Source organism: Balaenoptera ricei, chromosome 17, assembly GCF_028023285.1.
Source record: "Balaenoptera ricei isolate mBalRic1 chromosome 17, mBalRic1.hap2, whole genome shotgun sequence".
NCBI classification, from domain to species: Eukaryota; Metazoa; Chordata; class Mammalia; order Artiodactyla; family Balaenopteridae; genus Balaenoptera; species Balaenoptera ricei.
In genome coordinates this window covers 40,236,407-40,254,307 of record NC_082655.1, presented here as the reverse complement: position 1 = coordinate 40,254,307, position 17,901 = coordinate 40,236,407, and the positions used below count along the sequence as shown (strand labels likewise).

Below are 17,901 nucleotides of genomic sequence, written 5' to 3'. Positions count from 1 at the left end.
AGAATTCAGAGTAATGATAGTAAAGATGATCCCAAATCTCGGAAATAGAATGGAGGCACAGGTCAAGAAAATACAAGAAATGTTTAACAAGGACCTAGAAGAACTAAAGAACAAACAAAAAGTGATGACCAACACAATAACTGAAATGAAAAATACACTAGAAGGAATCAATAGCAGAATAACTGAGGCAGAAAATATAGCAAATCTGGAGCAAATAAGTGAGCCTGAAGATAGAATGGTGGAAATAACTGTGGAAGAGCAGAAGAAAGAAAAAAGAATGAAAAGAAATGAGGACAATCTCAGAGACCTCTGGAACAATGTTAAACGCACCAACATTTGAATTACAGGGACCCCAGAAGAAGAAAAGAAAGAGAAAGGGTTTGAGAAAATATTTGAAGAGATTATAGTCGAAAACTTCCCTGACATGGGCAAGGAAATAGCCACCCAAGTCCAGGAAGTGCAGAGAGTCCCATATAGGATAAATCCAAGGAGAAACATGCTGAGACACATATTAATCAAACTAACAAAAATTAAAAACAAAGAAAAAATATTAAAAGCAGCAAGGGAAATCAACAAATAACATACAAGGAAATCCCCATAAGGTTATCAGCTGATTTTTCAGCAGAAATTCTGCAGGCCAGAGGGAGTGGCAGGATATACTTAAAGTGATGAAAGGGAAAAACCTACAACCAAGATTACTCTACGAAGCAAGGATCTCATTCAGATTCGACAGAGAAATCAAAAGCTTTACAGACAAGCAAAAGCTAAGAGAATTCAGCACCACCAAACCAGCTTTACAACAAATGCTAAAGGAACTTCTCTAGGTGGGAAACACAAGAGAAGAAAAATTCCACAAAGACAAACCCAAAACAATTAAGAAAATGATAATAGGAACATACATATCGATAATTACCTTGAATGTAAATGAATTAAATGCTCCAGCCAAAAGACACAGACTGGCTGATTGGATACAAAAACATGACCTGTGTATATGCTGTCTACAAGAGACCCACTTCAGACCTAGGGACACATACAGACTGAAAGTGAGGGGATGGAAAAAGATATTCCATGCAAGTGGAAATCAAAAGAAAGCTGGAGTAGCAATACTCATATCAGAAAAAATAGACTTTAAAATAAAGACTGTTACAAGAGACAAAGAAGGATACTACATAATGATCAAGGGATCGATCCAAGAAGAAGATATAACAATTATAAAAATTTATGCACCCAACATAGGAGCACCTCAGTATATAAAGCAATACTAACAGCCATGAAAGGGGAAATTGACTAACACGGTAATAGTGGGGGACTGTAACACCCCACTTTCACCAATGGACAGATTATCCAGACAGAAAATAAACAAGGAAATACAAGCTTTAAATTACTCAATAGATCAGATAGACTTAGTTGATATTTATAGGGCATTCCACCTGAAAGCAGCAGAATACATTTCTTCTCAAGTGCACACGGAACATTCTCCAGGATAGATCACATCTTGGATTACAAATCAAGCCTTGGTAAATTTAAGAAAATTGAAATTGTATCAAGCATCTTTTCCGACCACGATGCTGTGAGACTAGATATCAGTTACAGCAAAAAAACTAAAAAACACAAACACATGGAGGCTAAACAATATGCTACTAAATAACCAAGAGATCACTGAAGAAATCAAAGAGGAAATTTAAAAAAATACCTAGAAACAAATGACAGTGAATACATGTTGACCCAAAATCTATGGGACGCAGCAAAAGCAGTTCTAAGAGGGAAGTTTATAGCAATTCAGCCTCACCTCAAGAAACAAGAAAAACCTCAAACAATCTAACCTTACACCTGAAGCAACTAGAGAAAAAGAGCAAAAAAAAAAACCCCAAAGTTAGTAGAAGGAAAGAAATCATAAATATCAGAGCAGAAATAAATGAAATAGAAAACAATAGCAAAGATCAATAAAACTAAAAGTTGGTTCTTTGAGAAGATAAACAAAATTAATAAATCTTTGGCCAGACTCATCCAGAAAAAAAGGGACAGGACTCAAGTCCGTAAAATTAGAAATGAAAAAGAAGAAATTACAACTGACACCACAGAAATACAAAAGATCATAAGAGACTACTACAAGCAACTGTATGCCAATCAAATGGACAACCTGGAAGAAATGGACAAATTCTTAGAAAGGTACAACCTTCCAAAACTGAACCAGGAAGAAATAGAAAATATAAACAGACCAATCCCAAGTAATGAAATTGAAACTATATTTAAAAATCTTCCAACAAACAAAAGTCCAGGGCCAGATGGCTTCACAGGCAAATTCTATCAAACATTTAGAGAAGAGCTAACACCCATTCTTCTCAAACTCTTCCAAAAAGTTGCAGAGGGAGAAACACTCCCAAACTCATTCTACAAGGCCACCATCACCCTGATACCAAAACCATACAAAGATACCACAAAAAAAGAAAACTACAGGCCAATATCACTGATGAACATAGATGCAAAAATCCTGAACAAAATACTAGCAGACAGAATCCAACAACACATTAAAAGGGTCATACACCATGATCAAGTGGGATTTATCCCAGGGATGCAAGTGATACAGCCACTGTGGAGAACAGTATGGAGGCTCCTTAAAAAACTAAACATAGAATTACCATATGACCCAGCAATCCCACTACTGGGCATATACCCTGAGAAAACCACAATTCAAAAGGACACATGTACCCCAATGTTCATTGCAGCACTATCTACAATAGCCAGGATATGGAAGCAACCTAAATGTCCAACGGCAGGGGAATGGATAAAGAAGATGTGGTACCTATATATGGAATATTACTCAGCCATAGAAAGGAATGACATTGGGTCATTTTTAGAGATGTGATTTTTAGAGTCTGTCATACAGAGTGAAGAAAGTCAGAAAGAAAAAAACAAATATCATATATTAACACATATATGTGGAACCTAGAAAAATGGTACAGATGACCCTATTTGGTGGGCAGGAATAGAGATGCAGATGTAGAAAATAGATGTGTGGACACAGGGGGCCTGAGGCAGTAGGTGGTGGGATGAATTGGGAGATTAGGATTGACACATACACACTACCATTTGTAAAATTGATAGTGGGAACCTGCTGTGTAGCACAGGGAGCTCAGCTCAGTGCTCCGTGACTACCTAGATGGGTGGGATCGGGTTGGGAGAGTGAGGTCAAGAAGGAGGGGATATATATATACATATAGCTGATTTACTTCATTGTACGGCAGAAACTAACACAACATCATAAAGCAACTCTTCTCCAATAAAAAAAATTAAAACAGCTAAAAATAAATAAGAATGAAAGCATAATGATTTCAGTGTACAGTGCAGTGTGATAAAGAAAAAGATATGGGTGCTATTAGAACTTATAAAAGAACCCCAATCTAGTCTGGGAGGTCAGGGAATGTCTCTGTAAGAGCTGATGTCTAAGTTGACAACTAAAAAATGAGTGGGAATTAGCCAAGCAAAGTGGGAGTAGGGGGCCGAGGCCATTATTCAGGAAGAAGGAACAGCCTGCATGGAGGCCCCAACTTGGGAGCTGGGATCAGTCAAGAGTGAAGGAGAGTAGGAATTAGAGGCAGAGGAGGGCAGTTCCTGAGGCTGGGGAGACCTTGGTGAGGAGTTAGGATTACACTGTGAATGTAATAAAAGACCCTGAAGGTTTATAAGCAGAGGAGGTACATGATCTCCACTGGTGCTTTAGCGGGTCAGTAAACATTACGCCCATCTCCAGTCCAGTGTTGAAACTGGGGGGAAAAGGTGCACAGTATCTGCTGATTCTTTCCTGGTCGAAGCTCAGTGAAGCAGATGGCTTTAGACCTGGGCCATGAGGTTGTGCTAATCCCGCCCCGAATTAGGTTTCTGCTCCCCTGTCCCATTGGACAGCCACGGGCTTCTTCCCACGAGGCAGAGCCTGACTCACAAAAATTCCTCCAAGGTTGAAAGAACAGATGGGAACCTGTGCTGTCTGTGGGTGAATAATTTCCATAGAGAGGACCCTAAAGAGGGTGGAGTACAGGTGTTCTTTCTGCCTCCAAGGTCACCACCTTCCCCAGGGAGGAAGGAGCGAGAGAGCAGGGCAGGAGGCCCAGAGATCCTTCCACACTGGGAAGGCTGTCTTCCCAGACACCGCCCCCCACCCCAAACACACACACACCCAAAATGGTCTGATTTGTGATCTGCAAAATCATTTTGTATGTAGAGAATCGATTACAGAGAGACCAGTTAAAATCTGCAGTCTTAAGCTAGAGCTGGGTAGTCAGGTGCTTATCAGAGCATCATGTATACATTTCATAGTTTTAGAAAGCTACTGCAGGCATCTAGGCAAGAAATAACAGTGGTGGTGAGACAGACGGAGGAAAAAACACTTGGGGAGGTACAATGAATAGGACTTGGTGTTTGGTTAAGTGTTGGGCAAGCAAGGGAGAGGGTGGAGCAACCCAGATCAGCGAGCCACCAGTTGGGAGGTGGGCAGAATCTGTCCTTACCTACTGCTTACTTCCACCTCCCCAGACTTGGCTTCCCCACCTCTGTGTCCTCATTTCATGCCTTGTCCTCCCGCTTCCAGGGGTTCGTGCCTGCGTGTGCCACTCCCCATCTGCATTAGACCGCGGTGTCCTGCATCCCTCCCAGCACCAGGGTCTCGGGATCTTCCAGATGTGATTATTGGCAGATTTGTTCATAATAATTATATGCCAGTAGACACATTTGGCTCTTTATGGTTTTCAAAGTGCCTTTACATTTGTTGAACACATAAATATTCTCATAGAGAGTAGTAGAAAGGCCTCCAAAGTGGTCTTCAACCCATGATCCCCTTAAGAACAGATTTCTGAAAACAGAACTTAGCCCTTTCTTATCTAACCCTAAGCAGCCCACTCTGGAGTAAATAAGAGGATAGGGTGGGTGAGGAATTTGGGGTTGATGGGGCCTTAAGCTCTCCTTAACCTTTAAGCTCTCCTTAACCTAACATGTTACTGCTTCAGCCCAAGGGTGTTTCTCTCTGTCCGTCTGTGATTCGTGTGACGGGCACGTGCTCCAGAGCCTGGAAAGAGAACTTTCATCTCCTTGCAGTGCAGTTTGGTTTTTTTTAAGCCTTATCTTGACTCACCCCTATTGATTTTTTCCTCTTTTCTCTAGATTTCCCACTTACACATCATAATACCACATCAGAATGTTTCTCAAAAAAATACAATTTTTAAAAATGTCCTTTCAGCTTTGCAAATTAAAATGGATTAGGTCTGAGAAAGGCTCCAGAAGTCTGATGCAGTGGGTTTCAGAAGAGACAGAGGGGCACCATGGTGCTCTTTTGGCTCCCTCAGAAAGTATTGCTTCTAAAATTTGAAAATATTATACTTTATAGGAATTCTGTCAGCTGGCTGAAATCTTACTCCTTCCTATCAGGTTAATTTGGGGAAAAAAGAATGTGAAATGTAGAGCTTCCCGAGAAATGTTGTCATATGATAATTACTTCATAATAAACACAGAAATATAAGGAAGTTGATTTAAAATTACTTTAAAATATATTAAAAACAAAAAGATTAGAAGTGGAACCTAAATTCTTAAAAGCTTTATAATGTTTTAATATTTAAATTATGTAATATTTGATACATTTTTGGGTGGAGGAGTAATCCTGTTTTCTTCTAATTTCTGAAGTTGGATGTTTCAGCTTTTCTTCTTTCCTAATAAAAACATTTAAGGCTTTATATTTTCCTCTAACTTCTGTTTAACTGCATCTCATCATTTTGATGTGTAATGTTTTCATTATCATTTAATACTGAATATATTTTAAATTCCTATTATGATTTCTTTTTTACTCCATGATATTTAGAGATACGTTTTAAAATTTCTGAACCTGTTGGGTTTCTATTTATTCTTTATTTGTTGGGATTCTATTTATGTTTTTGTTAATGGCTTTAACACAGTTGCCCTATGGGCAAGTGACATGGGCTATATGATACCACTTCTTTTTTTTTTATAAATTTATTTATTCATTTATCTTTTTTTAAAAAAATTTTTGGCCACGTCAAGTCTTCGTTGCTGCGCACGGGCTTTCTCTAGTTGTGGCAAGCGGGGGCTACTCTTTGTTGCAGTGGCTTCTCTTGTTGCGGAGCACAGGCTCTAGGCACATGGGCTCAGTAGTTGTGGCATGCAGGCTCAGTAGTTGTGGCTCGCAGACTCAGTAGTTGTGGTGCATAGGCTTAGTTGCTCCGCGGCATGTAGGATCTTCCCGGACCAGGGCTCGAACCCGTGTCCCCTGCATTGGCAGGTGGATCCTTAACCACTGCGCCACCAGGAAGTCCCGATACCACTTCTTTAAGATGAGTTAAGGCTTTGTAAAATGGTTTTGCTTCCCACTTTAACCAAGCTTTTGCAATTCAGAGCAAAGCAATTCTGGTGTATAAACTCTAATGCTGTCCATTTTTCCTCAAGCATTTTCAGTTACCAAAACTTTTTATTGGGCAGGACATATGTTAATTATCAAGATCATATCAGTTCTTTTCATTTTATTGTCCAATCCTGGAAACAAGTTGATTTCTAGAGTATTACTAATTATTTCCTTTTTATTTTAAACAGGAGTATGCTGTGAACTGCCATGTTATCACCTGGGAGAGGATTATCAGCCATTTTGATATATTTGCCTTTGGACATTTCTGGGGCTGGGCTATGAAGGCCTTGCTGATCCGTAGTTATGGTCTCTGCTGGACAATCAGTATTACCTGGGAGCTGACTGAGGTAAGAAGGGGGTGTGGGCTGCTATCTAGATGCTACAGTGTGGACAGTTTATATGCAGGAAGAAGATAGTCCATCAGTTAAGAGTCAAGTAATCCATTCTGCAGCTCCTGTGGTACAAAACTATTTACATCCCCAAGGGATATTTTATACCTTTGTCAAACAAACTGAGAAACTCCTTGTCAACTTAAGGTCTGCTTTGTCTCACAAGTCTTAAAGAGAAATGAATGGACTCAAGCTAAAGAATGAAGTTAAAATCCTAAGCAAGATAATTCAGTGGCAATGAGGACATCTGCTAAGAAGTTAATAGGTAGTTTACCCACTAACTAGTTTCCAGTTAAATAGAATTGTGGTGTTTAGGAATTATGAGGCCATCCAGGACATTTTGTCACCTAAAAATGGATTCCCAGTATAGCTCAAATACCACGGTCATCAAAAGTTTGTCTCATTCAATGAATGAAAGAGATATATTCTTTTTTTTTTTTTTTTTTTTTTTATGGCTGTGTTGGGTCTTCGTTTCTGTGCGAGGGCTTTCTCTAGTTGTGGCAAGTGGGGGCCACTCTTCATTGCGGTGTGCGGGCCTCTCATTATCGCGGCCTCTCTTGTTGCGGAGCACAGGCTCCAGATGTGCAGGCTCAGTAATTGTGGCTCACGGGCCTAGTTGCTCCGCGGCATGTGGGATCTTCCCAGACCAGGGCTCGAACCCATGTCCCCTGCATTGGCAGGCGGATTCTCAACCACTGCGCCACCAGGGAAGCCCAGAGATATATTCTTGAAAAACTATTACCGAAATGATATTTTGGGAACTAATTCATTTATTGTTCAGTTATTATGTTATTCTTAATCATTCCCAGGGAACAAAATTTGGCCAGTTATTTCTTGATACCAGTCATTGTCGTGACCCTAACTTTTAGCAAAACATGCCAGTTAGATATTCGCTTCTATTAATGTTCCTCTCATGGCCCTGAAGCCCGAGTTCAGGGTGTGGGCAGGGTTGGTTCCTTCAGAACCTGTCCCAAGCCTCTCTTAGGCCTCTGCTCATGGTTTGCTGGTCATCTTTGGTGTTCCTTGGCTTATAGATCACCCCAATCTCCGCCTCCATCTTCATGTGGCCTTCTGCCTGCATGCGTTCACATGGCATTCTTTTCATAAGGACACCAGTCATGTTGGATTAGGGGCCGACCTCCTCCAGTACAACCCCTTCTCAACTATTACATCTGCAGTGACTGCATTTCCAAATAAGCTCACATTATAAGGTCCCAGAGCTTAGGACTTCCAACGTATGGATTTTGAGGGGGAACGATTCAACCCACAACAGTACCCAGCACTGTTCATATATCATCCTGAACCTTCACCATAACCCAGAAGGGCAGTGTGTATTCCCAGTGTACCGATGGGAACCAGAGCTCAGAGCCAGGAGTGGATCCAGAGGTGCTTGATGGGGAACGCGGCCCGTGCTCCTGCCCTCGTACCACGGGCTCCCTCTAACTTGCAGGCATCTTCAGGACCTCACCGCCGTGTGACCTGTGCAGGGCACTTGGCCTTCCGCAGCCTCCCTTGCTTCCTCCCCTGCCCGCCCCCCCCCGCCCCCCACTGGGCCTCTTGCGCCTCCCTTTCCTGCTCCTCAGCATCCTGTCGTCCCCAAGTCCTGGTGACTCTTTTCTCAACACCTCTCCAGTTCACCCCTCTGCTCCGCTCTCCTCTCTCATCTGAATTTCCCATCTCCTCCCTGCACACTGTCTTTTGCCAAAGTGAACCTTTCACCCCTCAGCCCGATCACATCCTTCTACTAAAAACTCTTCCCTGTTGGTCCATTGCTCTTAAGACAAAATCCAGGTGGCCTCTGAACCAGCCCCTGAGGCCTGGTGTTAGCTGGCCCAGCCCACCCCCCCAGCCTCCTTGAACCCTCTCACCTGCCCTCTGCTCCAGCCAGCTTTGCATTCTTCGCTTCAAAGATGCTGCGTCCTTTCCTCCCACGGAGCCTTCCTCTGAGTTCCTCCCTCTCTGCCCTGTCTCTGCACTGGCTGGGCTCATGTTTGTACACCTGGCTCTTCTCCTCTGAAACACTCAGCATAGGTTAAATACTTGATAGATGTTTCCTTTTCTGCTAAACGTTATGCCTCAAGAGGGCAGGGCCCATGTCTGCCCGGTCCCAGACCCCAGCACTCTGTCTCATACGTACAGGCAGACGCTCCCAGATCCCTAGGGAGTGAACAAATGTGGTTCCTTCCAGCTCCCCGACTCCGCTCTCTCTGGGCTGTCTCACCCCCGAATCCAGTACTTTCCAGAAAGGCTCCTCGGGTGGACGTATGTCCTCCACCTCCCCTACCCCGTATTATTTCAGCAAGCCTGTCGTTGGCTTCTGCAGAGGTTTCTCTCTGCCCCGTGTGAGTTAATGCTCCATGTCATGGCCTGGACCTGGGAATGCAGTCCCGGGTGGTACGTGGCCCGCTGGGGGTCAGCACACAGCCCCTCGCTGTCACATGCGGGAGCTGTTCGGTATCTCCTCGGAAGCAGGCATATCAGGAAGGCAAACTCCTCATACAATATTTGTATTCTTTTACAATCTATGAAATGCTTTCGTGAACAGTTTTAACTGGTAGCATTTATTATATTACTTCAGAGGTTTATAATCATGGGGTTGCCTCTTTCCAGAGAACCGTCAGGCGTTGTCTTTGTAATTTCAGACCTTCTTAAAGCGGGCCTTCACACAGCACGCCATGCTGCTCGATACAGCCGATGGGTCCTATGTTTTGGACAAAACTCTTTCCGTAAAAGACTTCTGTTCCACCCTTGATCTCACCGTGCCCTTTTTCTGGAATGTCCTCACCTTCGTCTCCATCTCTTGAAATCAGTCATTCCTGTCCTTAATGATCCCACTCTACCCTGTCTTCCTTCCAGAAGTCTACCGCCATTGCTATCTACCAGAATGAATCTCTTAGCGTCCCTGCTGTTTCGATTTATGGCACCATTGTAACACTTGCCACAGCATACCTGATTTTGTGTTCTGAATAAGCGTCTGGCCTCTGCCCTTAAGATCAAGAACCTTGATCCATTTTATCTCACCACCTTGTACATCATAGGCACTTAATAAAAGATTATCGCTGCAAATCACTTAGTGTGAGATTTCCTATTAAGCTAATTTACCGCTTACTTACTGTTTTTCCCAACTATCTATAGACCGTTTCTAGAATACACAGCTTAAATTCTCAAGCTGCTAATTTTGAGGATTCTGCCAGTGCTCTGTAGGCAGTTAGGAACATCTTGCTCTCTTCTCTCTTCTGGGTCCATGTCATGTTGTCATTAGCCAAGGTAATTTACTGGTAGTATTTTTCAAGATGGGTCATCATTTCTTTAAAGCCCTGTGTCCAGAAAAAAGGGGAGCTGTTTGGAGTAGCAGTATTTGCAAACCATCCACAAAATAAACAAGAACCTGATTACAGACCTCGGTTTTATTTTTTTTTTTAATACATCAGGAAAACCTAAAATGTCAACACGTTTTGCTAAGAGAATGTACTATTAAAAGGAAAGTTATCTTTCTGCGTGGGACCCCGGGTTTGTTTTTTTCACGTTTGTTTTTTCGTCATCGCTTGTGTTTCTCAGCTTTTCTTCATGCACCTTCTGCCCAATTTCGCCGAGTGCTGGTGGGACCAAGTCATTCTGGACATCCTGCTGTGCAACGGTGGTGGCATCTGGCTGGGCATGGTCGTCTGCCGGTTTTTAGAGATGAGGACTTACCACTGGGCAAGCTTCAAGTGAGTCATCTTCCTCCGGGCCCTGAGTCACGGTTTCTCACAATGTAGATTTAACTGCCTCAGTAGCACGCAACATGAGTACGTTCTCTGATGATAAGGAATAAATTATGCATTAGTAACTGGAACTCAAAAAATGATTATAAACCCAGTTTCAGGCATTGATCCAGAAAATGCTAAATCATTTACGAGTTTCTCAAATCCATCCCCTCCTTTTTATCCATATGCCTCAGCCTGAATTCAGACTCCCATGGCTGGATTGATTAGTCCCTCATCCCCAGGTTAACCCCTCTAAGCCTTCTGCCACCATTGCTTGAATGATCTTCTTAGGAATGTCACATCCATCATGTCATTTCCCTGTGGTGGTTTCTCATGGGCCTTAGGACAAAGTCCATAGGCTTGGCAATTATAAGTCACTTATTTATTCTATCTCAAATTTATTTTGTTATGTGGTATAAGGGGGAGATTTCACAACGTTATTGTATTTGATTAACCAGTTTTCCCCATCCCTTTCATGAATAATCCTTTCTTTGGCCCCTGACTTGAAAGGACACTTTCTGATATATTTCATACAGTATATACTGTAACAAAATCTGTAGCAGTGCTGGGTTTTGCTCCAAGCAAGCTTCATATGCAGTATCTCATTTGAGCCTTACATCAATCCTAGGGATAGACACTGCCATTCTCTTCACTTTAGGGTTGAAGGTACTGAGGCTTCAGTTTAGTAATTTGCCCGAGGACACCCAGCAAGCAAGCAATAGAGTCTGAATTTACATCAGGCTGTCTGGGTCCTTAAACACTCCATAATGCTTCCCTATTTTCATACATTTATGCTTCAAATTCAACTTGAGAATCATCCTGTCAAGTTCCCAAGACGTAAGCGCAACTAATGAACAAAAAAGTCCTGTTGGTCTTAAGTTACATTAAACATATGAATGTATATAGATCAGGTTGGATTAACCTTTTCACTACATTAAGTATTCCAGTTCTCCATCACGCTGTATCTCTGTTTATTCCCTTCTTCCTCTACCTCTTTCCGTGACGTTTCACCATTTTTTATATACAGATTCTTCATCATTCTTGTTTATTTTTGGATAGTCTGTTTCTTTGTTGGCCTTGTGCCTCAAATCTTCTTGCTGGGAGATTTTCTCACTGCATGCTTGTTGATGGGTGGGTGAGTGAGTGAAGGAACAAACCTGGTTTCCTTCTACTCCCCCTTCCCATCCCCCGCCTCCCTCCCCAAGAATAAAAAGCCTGGCCTGTTTATCCTTATGCCGTCAGCACTTTAAAATGGTGTCTACGACCTAAAGGTCCTCGATATACATCTTTGTTGAATTAAAAAAAATCTTTACCGTTTATTAAATACTATGACCTTGGATTTCGGCTCTCCTGGTCTAGCACAAGAGGACCAGAATCTACCCCCAGCTCTGAGGTTTACAAAGTGAGCCGGCGTCAGCCATTCCCTTTCTCGGAGCCTCAATGTTCTCATTTGTGAACCGTGGGACTATTTGTTTCTATCACAGGAATATGAAACTGAGTGATCTCTAGGATTGAAACTAAGAAAGGTTAAAAATCACCGTCACTCCAAACTGTTCACTTAATTGAGGAAGCTGTAGAGTGAGGAAATGCTGCGGGTCACCTCACATATGCAGCATGTTCTCTGTTTTATCAGGGCGCCCCGGGGGCGGGGGCATGGGTGGGAGTCGTGTCCTTCCTGGCCTAGTTCCAGGTGGCTGTCTTTAATGTACCTCAGCTTCTTTTGTCTCCAGTTCACAAACGGTGGCCTGTGCTGGCGTGGCCAGTCCACTGATGCTCCCCACCTGGCGTGCCTCTCTCAGCGCATCACCTATAAGTAGAGGCCGCTGTTGGAGAGACGTTCAAATAGAAAGGAATCTTTCTGTTTTGAGCATTGGTTGTAAGAGAGTCAATGCATTTTTTACAGTCTTTTGCTTTTTTGTTTCTTCCCCCTCCTATCTCTCTGGATTTTCACCGGAGCTGTTTTCTTCTCACAGGGATATCCACACCACCACTGGCAAAATCAAAAGAGCCGTGCTCCAGTTCACTCCTGCTAGCTGGACCTACGTCCGGTGGTTTGACCCCAAATCTTCATTTCAGAGAGTGGCTGGAATATACCTTTTCATGATCATCTGGCAGGTATTTCTTCAAATGCTCAAAAGTAGGGGAAAAAAAAACAAAAACAGAATAAAAACCATCCAGGAATTTAGGGTTCATGCTCGTTGACATTACTTATCAGCTCGATGCTTTGGAAGATGTAATATTCTGCAGCTGACATAGAGAATAATTAAAGAGATGCTGTTACGCCTAAGGTCTTGCTTCGTCGTGAAGACATTTTAAAATATGGATCTTTGAATTACAAATTGGAAACAGATTAAAATTCCCTGTAAAAACTTTGTGCTCGGCATCTATCACCCAGTGAGTTAGGCATTGGATTAATTTCTCGAATGATCGTTTTCAGGACCACAGCAACAAACGTAAGGCTTTTTCTTGCAGTCCAAATTCAGTATTTGAGTTTTAAAATTGTGCCTCAGCTGTTACCACTTTGGGTAATTTGTAGAACGCTAAATACAGAAGCCCTCTGCTACCTGTGGGGACTGGAGCCCTTTGGGGACCTGGGTCCTCCAGAGTGGTGTTGGCGGTGGAGAGTGGCTCTCGCTCCAAGCAGACTGAAGCGATTCAGACAGCCAGGGGTCTTGGAAAGGGATTACCCAACGACTCTGTTTTCCAGAGGCAGCCTTTTTTACTGTCCCTCCTGCCCCCAGGTTAATTGTTTCACAACTTTGGGAGACTAGCTGAGGGAAACCAGCTTTCACCTGAAGGGTCTTTCAGAATCATCAGACATATTTTGAACACATATGCACAAAATACTCCTAAGGAGAAAATGGGCGTGTGTCGCTTTAAAGATAGACGGTCCTTGTCCACAGAGGGAGAATAATAATGCCCATGTCAATAAATGGAGTTTATGGCTACAGAAGTGTTTGTGAATAGTTATATAGTCACCATGGTTTGGGGAAGTCAGTGTGTATGTAAATGGAGTACGATTAAGTTTTATCTTATGGGGCAATGCCAGGGAAGGTAGAGGTTTTCTTTTATTGCGAGGACCTAGGAGGAATTTGGATTTGCCCAGGAGAGAGAGCGGAATGTGCTCCTAGAACGGCAGAATTCCACTGGGCCCACTTTCCCCTTGATCGTGAGCATTGTGCAGTGATCAGCTTTCCTTATGTGGTGAGGAGTGAACCGTTTTTATTTTATATCCTTAAACTCAGCCCTGTGGGGAAAGACGCACATTTTATGTCACTGAAATGAACCTGCTGGTCCCCGTGATGTGCCCTTAAAGCAGTGACCTTTCCTAATCTCTGCCCCTTGCTTAATCTGGAGGGGAAATGCAGTGGCCTGTGGGCATTGAGCACAGATTTCCTGGTGGCCATCTCTTTTGTGCTGCCAGGACGGGTCATGGGATGAGCGGTACTGGGCGCCGCCCTCAGGGAGCAATCCCACTGCCAGGTGAAGCCTGGACCAACCCCACGCCCACTTTTAAGAGCTGCCTTCGGTTGAGGGTCTGCTCGGTCCCTGGCATGAGCTGACCGAGTCCACAGTCATCTCTCAGTCACGCACACGCGCCTCAAGCTTCTTTTGGTTATTGAAGAGCCTCCTTTGCTGCTGTCAGACTTTTCAACCTGGCCTCATTTCTGTCGGGCTGCGGAGGTGTTCCATGGCACAGATTTGTTTTCATCATTTTGCTCTTAAAGCATCTCTCTCCCGACTGTCCCAGCAGCTCACACACGTGAGCCAGGTGACAGTCACATGAATCTGGCAACACAACAGATGGCTGAAGCCCCCTGTGCCCCTCTCAACAAACAGCACCTCCCCTGGACCCCTGCTTGGTTGGTGCCTGTGTTATACTGGTTGTTACCGGGCTTAAACAGCAACCCTTAGAGACCCAGTATCTTTTCTGGAAATGCTTTGAACATACCAGTTATTTTTAGCTGTAGAATGTCCATTGAAGGAATAGATGTTCATGACTTAGCACGAAGCACCACGTTGACTCACACCTCCTTCTTTTGCAGCTGACTGAGTTGAATACCTTCTTCCTGAAACATATCTTTGTGTTCCAAGCCGGTCATCCGTTAAGTTGGTGTAGAATTCTCTTTATTGGTGGCATCACGGCTCCCACAGTGAGGTAATTCTGTGTTAGCCTGACCGTCAATTGGCATGTTTACCTGCTTTGTATTCTCCTATGTAACATAAGCGAAGTCACGTAAACTAGCAGATTTTCCATGAAAATGTCATTCTGAAGAATTATACATCCAGGGGGAAAAAAAAAAAAGACTTATACATCCAGAATATGAAGAAAACGTTTTGCCTCTCAGACCTCAGTAACATGAAGACCAGCACCACACCATTATTTTCAAACCCCTTTACGATCTTCACTGCTGTTCTTTTTCCCCCCATACCATCCTACTTAAAACAAAATGAGTAACAGAAATGCTGAGGTTTTCTTCCTGAGATTATTGAAAAATAACAACCGTTTTTATGGTGGATTGAAGTAATAAATTATGTTATTTTTAGAATGAGACTTTATTAGTTCTTTTAGAGCCAGTTAAGTTAATTTCCTTTTAAAAATGTCCTTCCTGTGGTCCTCCAGGACAACAGGGACAAGGATGGGTGTTCATTGCCATCCTTCTCCTGGATTCATGACTCAGGTAGGGCCTTAGAGATGTGGCAGTGCTCAGAGACTGTCCCCGACGTGGACCGATCCCAGTGGACTTCAAAGCGAAACACTTGCATTTGTTTCATTGTTCCTATTTGGAAATGGTATTGGGGTTTTATATCTAGTATGGAGGACCGGCATTGATCAGCAGAAACACCCAAGATCTCTGCACAGCTGATATAAATACAAACCAAGCAGATAAAAGGGTTTGCTCTTTAGAAGCTGTAGGATAACTTAATTCATTACTTGTAATGGACTTGTGAACTCCACAAGTAGAAGGTCTCACTTGCCAGGGAGAGTGGTTGTTTTCCTTGGTCAGACATAGCTCTCACCCCCAGCTAGCACCTTTTCTTGTCCTCATTCGTTATTACAAATATATTTATTATATATATATAAACAGGAAAGTAACAGCTGGTAAACCGCAGCCTTTTGTCACTTTATAGACCAGTGGTCCGTCGAAGTAGTTATCTCAGGAATGCAATTTTCCTTTGGTGGGTTGGAACCTCCCTACTGTATTTAAAATTTGATTTAATTTGAGGCTTCCAGTTATTTTCAGGAAAGATTAGCAGCAGTTTCTTCATAAAATTAGGAGCAATCAACAAAGTCAATAAGCGGGGAAAGAAATGTCCTATAAAACAGAACAGCAAACCACATGTGATTTATCATGAAAATTTCAATATTGTTAAACATTTCACAACAAAAACTAGAGATTAGACCAGAGACTAAAAATCCAGTGTTCAGACTTTTCGAGAGCTCCTTAAAATTTTTGCCAAACCCTATGGGTTTCCACACAATTCTTTTTTATTTAGAACTTAGCCACTTTCTGTGTTCCTACACCACTTGAGGCTATTCATATGTAAGGAGATGGTTTGACAAGCTTCTTGGAAAGATGGAAGTACTCTGATGGGTTTTAGGTCCCAATTAGGAAATGCCAGGCCCTAAAAAGGAGAAAAAGCTCATAGGCTTCAGTATAAATCATACATACATACCAGATCTCCGTTTTCTTCCTTTTTAGACTTTCACATGACTCTGCTTTGAGAAGATATTTGAGTGAACATTCTTTTAATCTAATAATATAACGTGCAGTATAGGACATGGACACAATTAGTAAAGTAGCTGAACTGGCAAAAGCAAATTAGGTAATGAAAATGGGAAGTTAGAGGAAAACCTGAATTCTTTATAGTTACAATTCTTCACTTTGGGGTACAGAGGCAATAGTTTATGGATGAGCTTCAGGCATCCGTGAACCCCCCGAAGTTTAATGCAAAATTCTGTGTGCATGTTTTATGTGCCTTTATCATAGCTTTCATCAAACTCTCAAAGGAGTCTGTGACCCACCTCCACACCCCCCTCCAGAAGATGATGGGTTAAGTTTCAGGGGCAGTAATGAGACTCTAAGCCTGCACTGTCCCACAGGCAGCCTCTCCCACGTGTGGCTACTGAGCACTGGGAGTGTGGCCAGTCACCCCGAAATGTGCTGTACGTGTAGAACACACACTGGACCTTGAAGGCTTAGTGCAAACACAGCATAAAATGCTTCTTTATAATGTTTTCAATATATTGGATTATATATAAATAAATTATTAAAATGAATTTCATCTGTTCCTTTTTTACTTTTTTTTTTTTTAACATCTTTATTGGAGTATAATTGCTTTACAATGGTGTGTTAGTTTCTGCTTTATAACAAAGTGAATCAGTTATACTTTTTACTTTTTTAACACGGTTAAGTATAATTGCTTTACAATGGTGTGTTAGTTTCTGCTTTATAACAAAGTGAATCAGTTATACTTTTTACTTTTTTAACACGGTTAAGTATAATTGCTTTACAATGGTGTGTTAGTTTCTGCTTTATAACAAAGTGAATCAGTTATACTTTTTACTTTTTTAACACAGTTATTAGAAAACTTTAAATTGCATTTGAGGCTCATACTGTATTTCTATTGTGTGACTGCTGCACGAAGCCTCTCAACTCCGTGTCATCGCCTCTTTGCTGATCATGTCAGTAACATTCAAAGTTATCAGCCTCAGTGACAGTGAGGCGCAGCTACAGTCCCATTCCAGTTTCTGAGAGCCACAAATGTATATATTTATCGCCTGGTTACGATCAGCAACCTTTATCCTGGAAAGAGCCAGAGGGGATAGTGACCATACCGGAGACCTTCTGGAATCACCTCCATGGAGAGAGACTGAGGCACCCCACCTGGGGTGGCTTTGGCTCAAGGCTGTGGGAGTCTGTGTCTGAATCAAGACCGCCTCTGCCAATAATCTGGCTCTTTAAACCATCCCCCTTCAGCCCAATCCAAATTCTTAGCCTCTTACAGGAAGGTTTCAACAGGCACCGGCTTCCTATTCCCTTAAATAGAACTAGACCAGGCAGCTCAAGTATGTGGAACAAGGCAGACATTTTTTATACTCACCCTGTCAAAGTGATTTAATTCTATATTGACTTGCTGGTCTTCCAGAAGCTCTCAGTGAATTCCACCTTTGTTCTTTCAGACAGTACTATGCTTACCTCACCGACACACAGTGCAAGCGTGTGGGAACACAGTGCTGGGTGTTTGGGTGAGTAATCTTTTATCGTGGACATATAAAACCACTTTAGCCTCTGAATTTCTTGGGTTATTTCTTAACCCTACATTAAGTGCCTTTCAGCGCAGTTTTGTTTTTGTGTGT

The 17,901-nt window shown here is 42.5% G+C and overlaps 1 protein-coding gene across 1 annotated transcript in view; it reads left to right on the top strand.

The window, feature by feature from the left end:
- Nucleotides 1-17,901, top strand: part of PTDSS1 (phosphatidylserine synthase 1) — a 66,484-nt gene that overhangs the window by 30,589 nt on the left and 17,994 nt on the right. The window contains exons 5-9 of the mRNA XM_059901416.1: nucleotides 6,592-6,750; nucleotides 10,351-10,502; nucleotides 12,512-12,653; nucleotides 14,585-14,697; nucleotides 17,725-17,790. Coding sequence (XP_059757399.1) covers nucleotides 6,592-6,750; nucleotides 10,351-10,502; nucleotides 12,512-12,653; nucleotides 14,585-14,697; nucleotides 17,725-17,790 — 632 coding nt within the window. The remainder of the gene's footprint in view (nucleotides 1-6,591; nucleotides 6,751-10,350; nucleotides 10,503-12,511; nucleotides 12,654-14,584; nucleotides 14,698-17,724; nucleotides 17,791-17,901) is intronic.